Source organism: Electrophorus electricus, chromosome 13 (assembly GCF_013358815.1).
Source record: "Electrophorus electricus isolate fEleEle1 chromosome 13, fEleEle1.pri, whole genome shotgun sequence".
NCBI lineage: Eukaryota > Metazoa > Chordata > Actinopteri > Gymnotiformes > Gymnotidae > Electrophorus > Electrophorus electricus.
In genome coordinates, this window is record NC_049547.1 from 6,698,071 (window position 1) to 6,712,700 (window position 14,630).

Genomic DNA, 14,630 nt, shown 5'->3' on the forward strand with positions numbered 1-14,630 from the left:
CTAACTGTAATGAAACCACATGTGATAGACGAAATGTATTCTATTGTTCCAGAAAAGCAATGAAAGAGACCTCAAGTGAAAAGCTGTCAGTTTGTTCTAATTTACTGCAGTAGCACAGATGAACAGCAGCCATTTAGCATGATCATTTTGTGTGTGTGTGTGTGTGTGTGTGTGTGTGTGTGTGTGTGATAGGTGAATGTTTTTCTGGCTACTAAATTAAGTTAGATGACCATTGCAATGGTAAGGTATTTTCATATAGAAAAATATATTGATATCCCCTGCCCTCTCTCTAACACATTCACTTTTGTTTCTCGCTCTTTCCATCGCTCTCTCTCTCTCTCTCTCTCTCTCTCTCTCTCTCTCTCTCTCTCTCTCTCTCTCTCTGTCTCTCTCTCTCTCCCTCTCTCTCTCTCTCTCTCTCTGTCTCTCTCTCTCTCTCTCTCATGCACTGTTTCTCTTTCTCTGGCTGGTGGTGTTTTGTAGAGATGAAAGGCTTCTGTGATGAAAGCGGAGAAGTTTCATGGTGCTGTGTATGTGTTTGTTTGTGTGTGTGTGTGTGAGGGGGGGGGGGTCTTGTCATCACTTCCCCTATGCCCCCCTCCTCCATTCTGACTAAAGACCTGAGAGACTGTTTACACACTCACACACACTCACAAATACACACAAACACACACACACACACATTGTTTGTCTTTTCATGTTGGTTTTGTTTTGTGCGTGTGTTCAGTAGTCCAATATTTACTGTGTGACTGTCTGAACTGAGGACATATTGTGTATGGTTATGCTAACAGCAACCAGTTTCACTGATGTGAGACCCCTAGTGTCTCACTAGGGCTGTAAATACACACACACACATGCACAAACACACATAGACACACAGTTACGGTATGACTGATGAGTCTGCTTTTATTCATGGATAATCGGCTTAATACGCAAGGAAAGGAAAACCCTTTTCGTTTTCTTATCGCTATCCCGAGTGGTCTGAACCGAGCGCGTCTCGCTCATGTTTACAAACCACCATTAGAATACAGCTGCCAGGTTGGCCCAGGGTGGGAGTGATGGCCCCGGGGCCCATCCCTGCATTCGCTCAGTGTGGGGTAGTGTTTGATCAGCAGCATTGGGGCATGCCTCCGTGCACCGCTCCCATCGAACTGGGTCCCAGCAGCGCCCACCGCGGAGTGGACCAAGAGGAGAACGGAAGCTGCGGACATGACAGGACAGGATGTCTCCTCCAGACCCTAGCACACTGTCACCATCCACCTCCTGCTATCCCCACCGCAACTCCATGCTTTTCCCTTCCCTGCCTGCTTCTGCGTCTGCCTTGTGCAAAGGAACCAGTAAAACCCTAACAGCCACAAGGTTTTAATGGGGTGTTTGTGTGTGTGTGTGTGTGTGCGCGTGTGTGTGCGGGTGTGTTTGGAATTTATTTGTAACTATTGAGCTTGCTTGATTTGTGCCATTTAGATTATTTCAATGTGTTTGAATTGTTCTCTGCATCCCATGTGGATTCTGATGAGCTCTGTTGTTAACCAGCCTTGGCAGGTTGGCCAAGCAGTATTACTCTAGCGCACCGCCAGTGGTTCTGTGCGAGTGAATTAGTCACGGCGCCGTCGTTTTGACAACGTGTGAAAGCTAGCTCGCTCCTCAGGAGCTCAGATAAACAGGCAGCATGGTCCGTATGATGGAGCCTCTCACTGTATGCTCATTCATCCGGTAACCAAAGGAACACAGGCAGGGGTGTTACAGCCAGGGAGATGAAGGAGGTGTGTGTGTAAGCGCATTTGTGTGGATATATATGTGCTCGCTCTGTGTTTGTGATGGGATGGGTGACATGACTGAGGTGAAGACCCGAGGTAAAGGAGAAGTCAGTAGCTGTGTGTGTGTGTGTCTGTGTGCACGTGCGTGTGCGTGCTCGTGCATGTGTGTGTGTGTGTGGGGGGGGGGGGGTGCGCACGTGCACACAGGCACGTGCGTGCTCTGGTGGGCCTTCTCAGTAGTGTGAATTCGCAGTCAGAAGACATTTGGCAGACGGGTTGGTGGCGGGCACTGTGAGCCCTGGTACCGAGCTCTCGTGCCCAGTAGGGGTTAACTCTGCTTGGCTGCACTGCAGCTTGTTTCTGTCAGCCCGCAACACACCACATACGCACACACACACACACACACACACCACTCCGGTGTTTATTCCATCTGAAAAGCCACCGTAGATTTCAGGAGAGCTTGGTCATCAGATGCCTTCTACCAGGGTGCCCTTCACACATTACGAAGGGTTCACCTTTCCTCCCTCCTTTGCCTCAGAGCTCATCATTGTTCTGAAGGGGGGTGGGTTTGGGGGCGGGTGGGGGTAGGTGCCCATGGCGACAGCCCTCTTTGGGCTGGTGGAGACACTGACTGGTCTGCAGGCAGGGAGTTATATCGAGAGGAGACTGCTGAAGATAGTGGTCCCCATCAGATAATTCCCCCTGTGTCATCTGGATGGGACCATCTGCTTTGTGCCTGGCAAATAAAAGGAAATCTCACCTAAAGTTCCAAAGAAAAAGGCACAGATCATTTTAAACTGAAACACAATTATCTGGAAAAAAGCTAAACTGGATTTAAAATGGCATTTTAATGTACATTTTGTTATGGAATTTATTTTTACAATTAATTAGTTCTGTCAGTACAAATACTTAGTACTTTTTAATTTGGGTACCATTTGAATACTAGAGTTTGTTTCTAGGATCAAAAGTCTGTGCACATTTCCTGTTGTGGAGATGGCGCTGGTTTCCTGTTGTGGAAATGGCGCTGGTTTCCTGTTGTGGAGATGACACTGGTTTCCTGTTGTGGAGATGACGCTGGTTTCCTGTTGTGGAGATGACGCTGGTTTCCTGGTGTGGAGATCTTTTCATTTACCTCTTTGTAATGTTCAAATGCAGCTCTTTTGTCAACCGAGAAAGTAAAAAAAAGTAAAAGGTCCCAGGCACAGCGTTAAAGTCTGCCCTGGCCGTGCGTGTCAATAGAAAACCCTCTTCCATCATCGGTAGCAAATTCACATTGATGCCTCTTTTCTTCACACTATCGATCCAGCCATGAGAACGCAGATTTGTATCTGTTAATTAATGCGTCCCCAAACTGCATTTGTATTAATCAGGGAGATAAGAAAAATTGGATGCCCGCGCTGGCATGACAACCACAGAAGCGGGCGCCGGCTCACCGATAAAATCGTTGCTGGACCTCAGTAAAGGTGGGCTGGGGAAAGTGTGTGTGGGGGGAGGGAGGGGTTCCCCCTTCCACTCAATAAAGTAATCATCCAGCTTTTAATTATTCTGTGGGGAGATGTGTTGGAGATTGGGGAACGTGTAAATCTAATTATTTACTAACAGCAGTGGCTGGGAGGGAGGACGGGGGGGGGGGGGGGGGGGGGCACAAGGGGAGCTCCAGGCTATGGGCTCTGTCCATCTGCCACTGCTGTCCTCACCACAACCCCCCTCCCGGACCTGCTCGCCGGCTGCCTGGCTCTCTGGCTGAGTGTGCCTAACCCCCTCCTCAACCCCCAACCCTGCTCTAAATAGTGGAATATTCCGCTTTCGTTTGGTCACTGTCCTCTGATGTTAGCACATCTTGTCATGGTTTTGTTACATTGTTCCATGTAGTAGTAGAAGGAGAGTGAAAGGGAGTGAAAGAGAGAGAGAGAGAGAGAGAGAGAGAGAGGCAAAGAGAGAGTTAGAAAGAGAGAGATGGGTCCATATTTTTAGCTCATGCCACTTCTCATTGGAGCCTGTCAGTCTTTACAGGAATTCAGCAACGTCTCACACTAAAATGTCCCTTAAGAAATTCCAAGCTAATCCCTTTTGATGATTTTATTAAGTAGTGGTGGACAGCCCTGCCAACTGGCTCTCAGCACATGCCCCACCAGCAGGCCAGGAAGCGCACCAACTGCTCTGCCTGCTCATGATGACATCAGAGATGTTAACAGTTTGGGATAATAAATTAGTGGTCATTATAAACAATGGCCTAAATCCTGTACATAATGAGCTCCTGGTCATTAGGAAATCAACTAAAAAAGACCAGAAAGTGAGAGAAGGGGGATGAAAGGCCAAGAGTGGTGCCTCCCAGCGTTCCCAGATGAGGCCGGGATGCTACTTGCATCTCTTCGTACACTTCCTGGCCACTCAGGAAGAGCGGCGTGCTAACGAGCGAGAAAGACCAGTAAGCGAGTGAGGGAAAGGAGATAGACAGGGAGAGAGAGAGAGAGAGAGAGAGAGAGAGAGAGACATCAGATACGAGTCGGCCACTGAGCCGTGCTCCAAGCCGGTCTGTCCTGCTGGGTTTTTCCCTCCCGAAGCCACCTGCTGTTCGGAGGGCAAGGCGCTCGCGCCCGACCGCTCGGACTCCAACCCGGTCCGGAAGGCCGGCCTCGCGCGCGGTGCCAAGTTTTTTAGCACAGCCAACAAACAAGAAAAGAAATGAGAAAAAGAAAGGGATAAAAGGAAGGGGGAAGAGAGAGAGATACAGAAGAGGGGAGAATGAAGGAGAAGACAGTTGGAGGCAAGCAATTAGTCTTTCAGCTGGTGTGATGGGGAGAATTGATCCCTGCTGCATGTCTGGGGAGATAAGGAGTTCCCTGGTGCAGGATGCCCCCTGGCCTCCTGAACAGGGGAGATGAGGGGCGAGTCGGCGCTGGGCTCCTCGCCCCTCCCTCCGCAACTCCCCTCCTCCATCGTGGCTGCAGAATGTCAATTAGCACAAGTATCATACCGGTCGGTGCTGACGCGCCGGGCGCACTCTGTGAATGGCCCCAGCTTCTGCCGCTGGCCCGTAGCCGGCCCACGGTGCCACTCTCACTCACGGGGCCCCCTGGGGCCCCCCGCGAGAGCCGGACAGCTCTGATGTCTCCTCCGTTCTTCCCGGCAGGTTTCTCCACGCTCTCCCTGGCTGACCAGATGAGCCTTCTGCAGAGCGCCTGGATGGAGATCCTGATCCTGCGTGTGGTCTACCGCTCGCTCTCCTTCGAGGACAAGCTGGTCTACGCTGAGGACTACATCATGGATGAGGACCAGTCCAAGCTGGCCGGCCTGCTCGACCTCAACAACGCCATCCTGCAGCTGGTTAAGAAGTACAAGGGCATGAAGCTGGAGAAAGAGGAGTTCGTCACTCTTAAAGCTATAGCGCTCGCAAACTCAGGTGGGCACATGCGTCTTTTCCGAAGAGGAAGGCTCCGGTTGTGGTGATACAGACCCTCAGCGTAATTTGTTTGCGTTCCAGGCCGAGAGTATGTTTGTGCCGTTGAATCATGTCACTTTTTGCCCTCGTGGATTGAGCAAATTTGTTTTTCTGTTAATTAGCACACATGTGATATTGAAAAGTCAGTCAGCACGGAAGGGGTTAAACTCTCACATGATTGATTGCTTTTTCTCCTGCGGGAATATCAGGCGCAGATCCATAGGTGGGACTATTCCGATACAAGTTCAGAGAGATCACAGACACCTCCCACTCTCACCCTTAGTCGTTCTCCCGCTACCTCTCTGCCTCTCTCTTGCTCTCTCGTTATCTCTCCCACATACCAATGAATGCATCCTGTAGCCCCTCCTCCAAAGGCCCGGGCACAGCCCGCCCTTCTCACATTTGCATAAGTCCGTCCTCAGATGGCTCTTAACCGAGGAGCCCATCACTATAGCCCTGCGCGTCAATAGCATGCGCTGATGTGCGCACCCTTCTTTTGACCCCATCTTTGAACTTTCTCCGATGTCAGCCAGCTTCACCTCCACCCCCCTTTAATTACAAGAGGGAAACTGTCAATAAAGTCTGTTAAACGGGACGTGGTGAGCAGCTCGAACGGGACGCCGACGATTTGTTGAAATTCTTTGCCGCTCGTGTTATTGACCGCTTGTTTTCTGAGGCCACGCATCGCGATCAATCTCTGGCCAGGTCAGACCCGAACTGAGAGCTGATAAAGCGTACTGCTGTTCTGTTTTGCGGACAACGGCCTGATCAGACGCCCCCCGCCCCCTCCCCGCAGTTGGCCCTTGAGCAGGAGAGGGCATGTCACTCTCGAAAAATTCTTTTTTAATTGATTTTGTAATTAACAGTTCATCTTTCTTGTCAACGTCCACACAGCCAGAGCGATGGGGTGGCGATCGTCGGGAGCTGGAGGCAGTGGCCAGAGCGATGTAGACAATTTATCAGGGCGGACCCGCCCCGCTCCGGACATGCGGCTCCCGTTGCCCAGCGAGGAAGGGGCAGTAGCAGTGCCCATCACACCCTGTGCTCTCCTGTGGTTCGTTTATACAGTAAAAGAAAGCCCAACCTTGGGTTACAGAGACGCTCTCTGCTCAACCCAACCCAACACCCCCCCACACCCCCATCACGTCACACTCGTTCCCTCCCGCCGTGTCACACTCTTGCGTTTCTGGAGGCTTTCCGTGGCCCGTCTCAGAGCTCCACTCCCAGGACGGGCATGCATCATGCTAGAGCTCAGAGGTGTGCCATTTGATCACACTCTTTGATGGGGCTTGCTTCCACACTGCACTTCCAAACCTGGCTTTTAACAGCAAGCCCTTCTGAGGGATAATGAAGCATGCAATGCGCCCGAGCCGTGTTCCGCTAAGTCACTTTATCTACAACATCAGACACCGATTTAGATCTTCCTTTCCTGTGTATCGTTCCAATACGAATAGTTGTCATGATATCAGCACCTGCCACTCTCAAGGCTGACTTGTGCGGCTCTAAACGAGGCACCGTGGGCTTTGTCCTTCAGCGGTGTTCGCCGCGAGCCTCCCCCCCGGAGCCACGCTCTTCTTTTAAGAAGATATATCGGCAGCAAACGCTGCGCTTTAATGCGAGGAGACCTTGCTGCTAGAGCCCAGACAGTGACATATACGTTTCCCAGAACGGCGCGAGCCGTCCACCGCCCCGCGCTGATGTTTAGATTGATGGCGCTGCTGTGGACCTGGTAGAGAGGTTCAGCTAAGCACTTCCCTGGCAGGGATATCTCTCACGTCGCCGGTCACTTTTCAGATGGCCATCGCCCATGTGACTGATGGACAGGACCTTGCTGTCGGAATTCTAGATGTGGCCTGGAGCGGGTGCGGAAGAGCAGACACGGAAGGGCTGGAATATTGAGCCGTTATGCGGAGCAGACAGGCCATACGCCCTCGCAGCCCTTAAAGTCAGAGGATGCCATTCAGGGACTCCTGTACGTGGACACAGTCTTACTGATAGGGATCTAACATGTAGCTTTGTTTTTCTCGTCGGTTCAAGGTGAGGCATGGGTTCCATTTACGGACTGAAGGCTTCGTGGGGGTTCGGACACGCAGCCTCTGGAGAATGGAGCCAGCACCGCACACCTGAGTGCAAAACCAAATCACTGCCCTTGGGGTTGTGTGTAATCCATACCAAAGTACTCTCAACCTGGGAGCTATTTTATGCAGGTTCACTGTTGGAACATTATTTCACATAAGCTTTTTCACCTTTTTAATGTCTCTGCATTACAAAAACAACAACAACAAAAAAAAAAATGCAGAAGCTGAACTCAGGTGTTCCAGTTTTGGAGCACTATTTGGCAGAGCTCTCAGTGAGAGTTTCAATGCCCAATCCTGAGGAGCTCTTTACGGTGAAGGGGTTTTAGTTGCCCGAGACTAATTGCATTCAGAGAGGCGTGTCGGCTCCGGCGGGCGTGTGAACCCTACTAACGAGGAAATATGCAAATAGCCCGTGTTTGACATTTCTCCCAGACAATGGGCGACAGGGTGGAGGGGAATGACGGCTTGAAAGGTGGCTCGGGGCGTGCTCTCTCTCGGGCGCGTCACCCGTATCAGCTCGCCCCCTAACGTTGCTGCTGCTTTGACGTGCCATTCATCAGTCCTGCCGAGAGCCTTGTAAACACGGCCGGGACCGCTCGCCCTGGTTAACACTCCAGCGTGTGTTTAATCACTGGAGAAGGAGCACCAGCTTGGCAGAAAGCATGAACGAGCCCCCCTCCCGAACATACACTCACGCTCTCCTTTAGCGGCTCATCCTCCGCAGATCCTGGCTCTGTAAAAACACTTCTTAAAGTTTAAATTCAGAGCTTTTATTACGGTTATGTAAGGCCTTCACACTTGTTCACAGTGCGGCATTCAGCATCATCCAGGTGGTGTGCACTAATGAGGAGATGTGAATCAGATGCGGAAGGAAACAGGGACGTTTTACCTGCCCAACCCCCACTCTCCCCCGCGCCCCTCCGCTGGCTCCGATGCCTCCTTTAAACCCGGAGGCTTTAAATTACACCGTTGGCGCCGAAAAACCATGAGCGACATATAACGGTTATGGTGTGTGTGTGTGTGTGTTCCTTCTGGCAGACTCCATGCACATAGAGGACGTGGAGGCGGTGCAGAAGCTCCAGGATGTCCTGCACGAGGCCCTGCAGGAGTACGAGAGCAGTCAGCACGCCGAGGACCCGCGCCGTGCCGGCAAACTCCTCATGACCCTGCCTCTGCTCCGGCAGACCTCCACGAAGGCCGTGCAGCACTTCTACAGCATCAAGCAGGATGGCAAGGTGCCCATGCACAAACTCTTCCTGGAGCTACTGGAGGCCAAGGTCTAGTAGTGCCCACCACCGCCCTGCCCCCCCCCCTCGCTTAGACCCCGCCCCCCTCATTTGGCGCGTGGCAGGGTCATGTCGATGACCCCGCCCATTCGACTAGGCAGGCAATGACTGATTCTCCGCTACTGTTGCTAAAACTTTTGTCTATAAACAGTATCAAACAGTGACAAGAAACATGACCTTATCGGCACTCTGAACTGCTGACGATGGTACGTACATTAAAGGATGATTTAAGTGTGTCATTGAGACAAAGATTAATTGAGGAAAAGACTGCTTTCTCCATTTAGCAGCGGGAGGTTGAACCAGCTTTCGACTCGCTCCTCTTCGAAACCTGATGCAGTTTTTAGAGCTATCAAAACATTTTGTTGATTTTCACAAAAAAAAAAAAAAAAGGAACCTGGAGCCGAGAAAGACCAGCCCTGCCAAAGGAAGGAGTTCCACAGAGTGGGAAGCCAGCAAACTGTACTGTCCCAACCCTGCGTCCCATAGTCCCTCGTCATCAGCGGCCACAACCTGACCACGTGCAGTAGTATTACCACAAGACCTCACCGGAGCAGTTGTCAATGTGTTGGCCAAATAGAGATTTGATTTTTTTTGTTGTTGTTGTTGTTATTGTGGATGCTGTTGTTGTTTTTGTTTGTTTGTTTGCTTTTGCCTTTGTTTTCCATCTTTGAAGAAGCTGCCCCCTCGTGTTAATTTCACCACGAGCGGGCTGCTGGTTTGATTTCAAGTCTTCCAAACACTTCTAGCCACTTTTAATGTTTTTATCATTCTATTTTCAGGGAATAGCCTGAGCATTAGTCTCTCATGCAATATGAAACAGAGGTACTGTGGTGGGCAAGGAACAGACTCATTTATTTATTAATATTATTTTACTGTTTTATTTCAGTGTCCTTTTGATGCAATGAAGGGTGTAAATATACGGTATGGTCGTCATGCACCAGTTTTGTTCATAAATGTTAATAATTGATCAGTTTGTTTTTCTACCAACTTTCAGCAACTGTTATGAGTCATACGAAAATCCTTGCTATCTTCTCCAAGCAATAGACATAAGTGGAGGTGTGTATATGTATGCAATTTCAGTTGGTGCCCATTGTTTTGGGGAGACGGAACTTCCTGTCGCATTAGCTGTCCTTCCTGTGCTTGATATAAAGCGATAGTTGGCAGGAATGATGGCCAGAAGGACCCACAAACATTAACTTGAGCAAATGATATATGCATTTATATTAATCCCAGTCTCCTTACTTTTATTGACATTATTTCATATCAAAGCAGTATATGAACTTTGTGAAGCAAATTAGCACTTAGGAAAGACATTGCCACTTCTTGATGGAGAAACACTGTAGCTCTAGTTTCATGTTGCTCCTACATTTTATGACAAATAGGGGCACCAACGTCATGATGTAATATTCAAAATGAAGACTTTCTTTAGCAGAGAGGTTAAGTAACTAAGCAAGCTATCCACACCACTCATCGCAAATATGTCAGTATTAGTATGGGGTATTTTCTGAATATTCTTAAACATTGTATATTGTAAATTAACAGATTATAAAACTAACCTAAGACATTTTATTGGAACAAAATGAAAAAAAAAAACAAACAAAAAAAACCTGTAGTTCAGCTTCTTGATGTTTCATGTCTGCTGTGCTTTTAACTGAACTGTTTCTTTATGCTCCTGTTGCCCTCCTTTCCATGCAGTGACGTCAGTGTGTACTTGTTGTGGTGATTCCAGTTTCTGTGCCGTACACTCCTTTTTTTGTTTTGTTCTGATTCTTTTTTTCCCTTTTTTAAAGACAGGGTAGATATAGAGACGCTACTGGATGTATGAATCCTCAGGAGACATGGATGATGGGTTCTCAAAAAAAAACTTACTGGTTAAAAAACTTCCTTGTTACTGCTAGATTATCAGGTCCACGATCAATGTAATCCATACTGATGTATAAGTGATTAACAGCTATTTAAAGGAAGGAACAGCATATATAAAAAGGGATCATTTTGTCTAACTGCTTCCCTGTAGACTAACACTGTATATCAGGTTAAAATGGAAATTGTGCTTTTGAGTATTTCGAAAACAGTAGTGGAATCTTTTTCCATTTTCCCCTTTTCTAAAGAAAACCAGTCGCTGTACATAAGGCCTTCAATGCTGATTATCTTTACTCTCTGACACTGCAAAGGAAAGAAACATTTGGATTGTTTTGGTGTAGGATCAGTCCTAAAATCGCTTTAACTTTGTGTGCTAAATATAAATTTTTAAAAAAAGGACTAAAGACCAGATCTTTTTTGGAATTAATGGGGATAGGGTTTTGATTTGATTTCATTCTGTGTTCTATAAATACCATGTAATATCTCTCATTAGCTAAACAACACTCAAATAAGCTTGTGCTTTGGAGAGGTTAATGTAATTTAACTCCAAACACTATTCATGGCAACTCATCAGATGGTCAAAAACTGGAGGATTCTTGTTGTTGATGTTGGCACTTTTGTGTCTTTTTCTGTTTGCTCATGGCAGAAACGTGTTGTTTCTTTGTAAAGTTTTATTTCCCGTTGCCTTTTGTGTTGCCTTTGCCCTGTAAACGGTACTGAATGCCAAGGAAATGGACGATAGGAAACATGTAACCTGTCAGTGAATTAAGCAGAGCTTTTTAACAACCTTTCTGTTATGTAATGTCACACAGATGTTGCAGCAAGCAGTCCTGGATAGTGTGCATAGTGTGGCAACCTAGGATCAGCTCTATGTAATACTGTTCATCAGCACAAGAAAGACAAGCCTGATCTCAGATCAGTGCTCTTAGAAGTCTGAGAACAAGATACATACAACTCCTAATCTCCATTACATTTGGAGGTGCATTAAATTACTGAGGTATTCTTTTTGTAATTCATTCTTCTGTAACTAACAATTACATAAAGCATTCTCACAAAATAGAAATATTATGAATCTTTAGCGCCCTACTTAGTGGTAGTGACACGTACCACATAATTTTGGACAGTATATATTTCATGTTCAGCTTAGAACATTCTGAAAAGGCTTTTGCTCTGTGTCTTTCAACATGCCACATAAGGTGTAATTGAAGTGTAATTTAGCCATACCAATGATGACTTTTTTCCAGCGTATTTTCTTATTTAAAGCAATACAACTGTGCGGCAACCAGGTGTCGTGCTCTGCGGTTGAATTAGATCAAAATGCTGTATTTATTGGACTATTTTGCAATTTAAAGAATAATAGGAACGGTAATATGAACATGTACAAACAACTGCTATTTTTATTATAAAGGAGCTTATGGGCGTCGGTTGTATTTACTCTCATGTTAGTGTCTGCCAGATGCATCAAAGGGCAGTCAAACATGCTAAATGTAGAAAACTCTGATGGAATGGAAGGAGTCAAGGAAAAGGTGGGAAAATATTAAAATAAAACTTATATGATCAATAAGATAATAATAATATAAATTTCAATCCAGGAGTTGCTGAAACAGCCTGTAGTGAGAACCATGTCTGTAGTTCTAGATGTGTTCCACATCAGTAAATCAATTAACTGTATATTTTTGTGATGTGTATCATACAGTGTGCTCCAACAATTCTGTCCATTTGTGTAAATGTATTTATTTTACATTGTATATATTGTTCAATGCAAAAAGAGAGACCTATGATTCTGTAACTATGATCAGTTCAGATGTGTAACTCCAATTATGCCTTTCAGGATAATGGTAGAGCAATATTAAAACATGCTTCCAGTTTTGACTTTCGGCTGTGTTTTTTTGTTGTTGTTGTTCTTGTTGTTGTTTTGTGATTTGCATGTGACCAATATTTTTCTGCCATCATCTCCCTTTTTATTTAAACCTACCCCATTTACTTCTCACTTGCAACAAAACAAAGAATGACTTGGGTATGAACATTTTCTTGCTGTTCTATGAAAAACGTTACTTTACAGCTTTTAAATGCATGTCAAGATGCGAAAGCAATTGCTGGGTGTCTTACACCAGCCGATAGCTATACAAATATGAAAGAAAAACTAAAGTAATAGATGCAAGGTATACAACAAAGCAAGTGTTTCATCACATTACTGTTACTGATTTTAATGGATAATTTTAATTTTGTTGCATTAATATATTTTAAAACATGAAAGCATTGACTATACACTATCCAATACACTAAAGAACTCTATTGGCCTACTGTGAACACCAAAATATAAATTGATAAGTAAGGCTAGCTTATCCCCTAATCACTAGGTGACTTTGGAGCACCTCTCTCTCTCTCTCTCTCTCTCTCTCTCTCACACACACACACACACACACACACACACACACACACACACACACACACACACACACACCCCTACCTCTCTACACTCTGTTAACGGGCTACCACACACAGCTACACTGCGTTTTCTCGCGGTTACAATATTATTGGCTCGGAAAGCGGAAGAGAAATGGCGGATGAGAAGAGACTTCCTGACAACTTGATGCAGCGGTTGAGGCATGTCCACTCAGAAAGTAATCAGCCGCTAAGCCCCGGGGCTACCGTGGAGACACATTGATGTAAGACAGCGCTCTACACAGGCGACGCGGCCTGGCTTGACTCGCACGCAACCGCCCGGGTACACTTAGTCATATTCCGCGCGCAGCACGCGCTTGGCCGTTCCGCAGGAAGAGGAGGACGACATGTCGATGCCAGCGGCTACATTCGCAATCCAATGGCAAATCTACTGAAACGCTCTTCCATGATTTTGACAGGTGAAGCACAAAATGACTGACGGCAGCTGCTCTGTTCCAGGCGCATTGAAATTCTTTAGCGTACATCAGATGTTTGCAGTTCTTAGAACGAAGGAACAAGAACGCTAAAGCCTGCATGCTCTATAAAAATCATCTGCCTCTAATACGTACCATAGCCTATAACGCTGGGGAATATTTAATGTTCTGTAGCAAAAGCGTTTAAAGCTTTAAAAGGGGGAGCAGTGACCTGCAGGCAAATATTTTTCAAGAAAATTACGTCACTGAGAAAAGGCCCCACTGACTGCACAGGTTTTTCCCCTTTTTTTAACCTCCATTTTATTAGTTGTGCTGCAGCACATACGTTTTACTCATGGCTTCGGAGTTCATTTATTTTATTTTATCTTCATACCATTGATTCATTATTATGATACAATAAAAGCTACTTGAGCATTTCAGCTGCTGAAGACTGTTCTCATTAACCTTGCAGGACGCTGAGAGTGCTCTGTGGCATTTGTAATGGGTCTGTTAACTCTTTCCCCTTCCATATGCATTACATATCTGTTGCAGGAAGCGGGGCACTTTCACTGATGGGCCTTTTCCCTGTGAACAAGTTCGGAAAAGCTAAGTGGATGGGCATTGTATCTCAGCAACAGCTTAATCGAGCAATTACCCCAGCTGCACAATGTGCGCTACGATTAGAATACTTGAAAACAGATAGGGCATTTTAGTTTGGTTTGATTCCTAAAGTCTTTGTTACGCTTCAGTCAAACCTGAGTGGATCAATTGATTTGAACAGTAAACTCTGCCTTGTGGACTCGGTGTTGTTGAGTTTGGCCACTGACATAAGAGTAGGTTCTCATACCAAATCATTTTTGTATGCAAATTGTCCTATACTGCTTCCAGCTGTTGCTGTACTTCTAATGAAATGTGTATTCATTTCCTTGTGCAGTCTTAGGAAGCTAAATATGCAGTGTGTTTTTAAGAAGGGCAGACGTCCCAGCTGTGCTATATGGGTTAAGCTCTACCCATGCCACAAACATGTGTGCCATCATCTGTGAAGTGCTAATGTGTGCAGTTTTGCCCCTATGGCGTTTTGTCACTGAATCCCCCAATTTCTTCTTAAGTGTCAGTGTGGGGAGTGTCTCCTGGGTGCCCCCCTGGTGATGGCCCCGATCGCGTCATGGTAATGGCCTTTCGCAGGTCTCCAGCTCCCCTGTCGCCAGTCCTGCCCGTGGAGGAGACACTTCCTTGGCCAAAAATGTCCGTTCACGGCCAGGGACATGAACACATGGGCCCAGGGTCCGATGACGTGCAAAGACGCCGGCTCCGGGCGGGCCTCTCCCAAGAGCCTGCTGGTCCCGGTG

At 46.8% G+C, this 14,630-nt stretch overlaps 1 protein-coding gene across 9 annotated transcripts in view; it reads left to right on the forward strand.

Annotated features, from left to right (window-relative positions):
- esrrga (estrogen-related receptor gamma a) overlaps positions 1 to 12,299 on the forward strand; it is a 133,202-nt gene extending 120,903 nt beyond the window's left edge. For 8 of the 9 annotated variants that reach the window (XM_035533061.1, XM_035533065.1, XM_035533066.1 and 5 more), the window contains 2 exons: positions 4,891 to 5,160; positions 8,316 to 8,560. In XM_035533061.1, the coding sequence (XP_035388954.1) occupies positions 4,891 to 5,160; positions 8,316 to 8,560 (515 nt within the window). Of the gene's footprint in view, positions 1 to 4,890; positions 5,161 to 8,315 lie in introns of all 9 variants that reach the window. The other variant, XM_035533060.1, reaches the window with a different exon arrangement.
- The last annotated feature ends 2,331 nt before the right edge of the window (positions 12,300 to 14,630 follow it).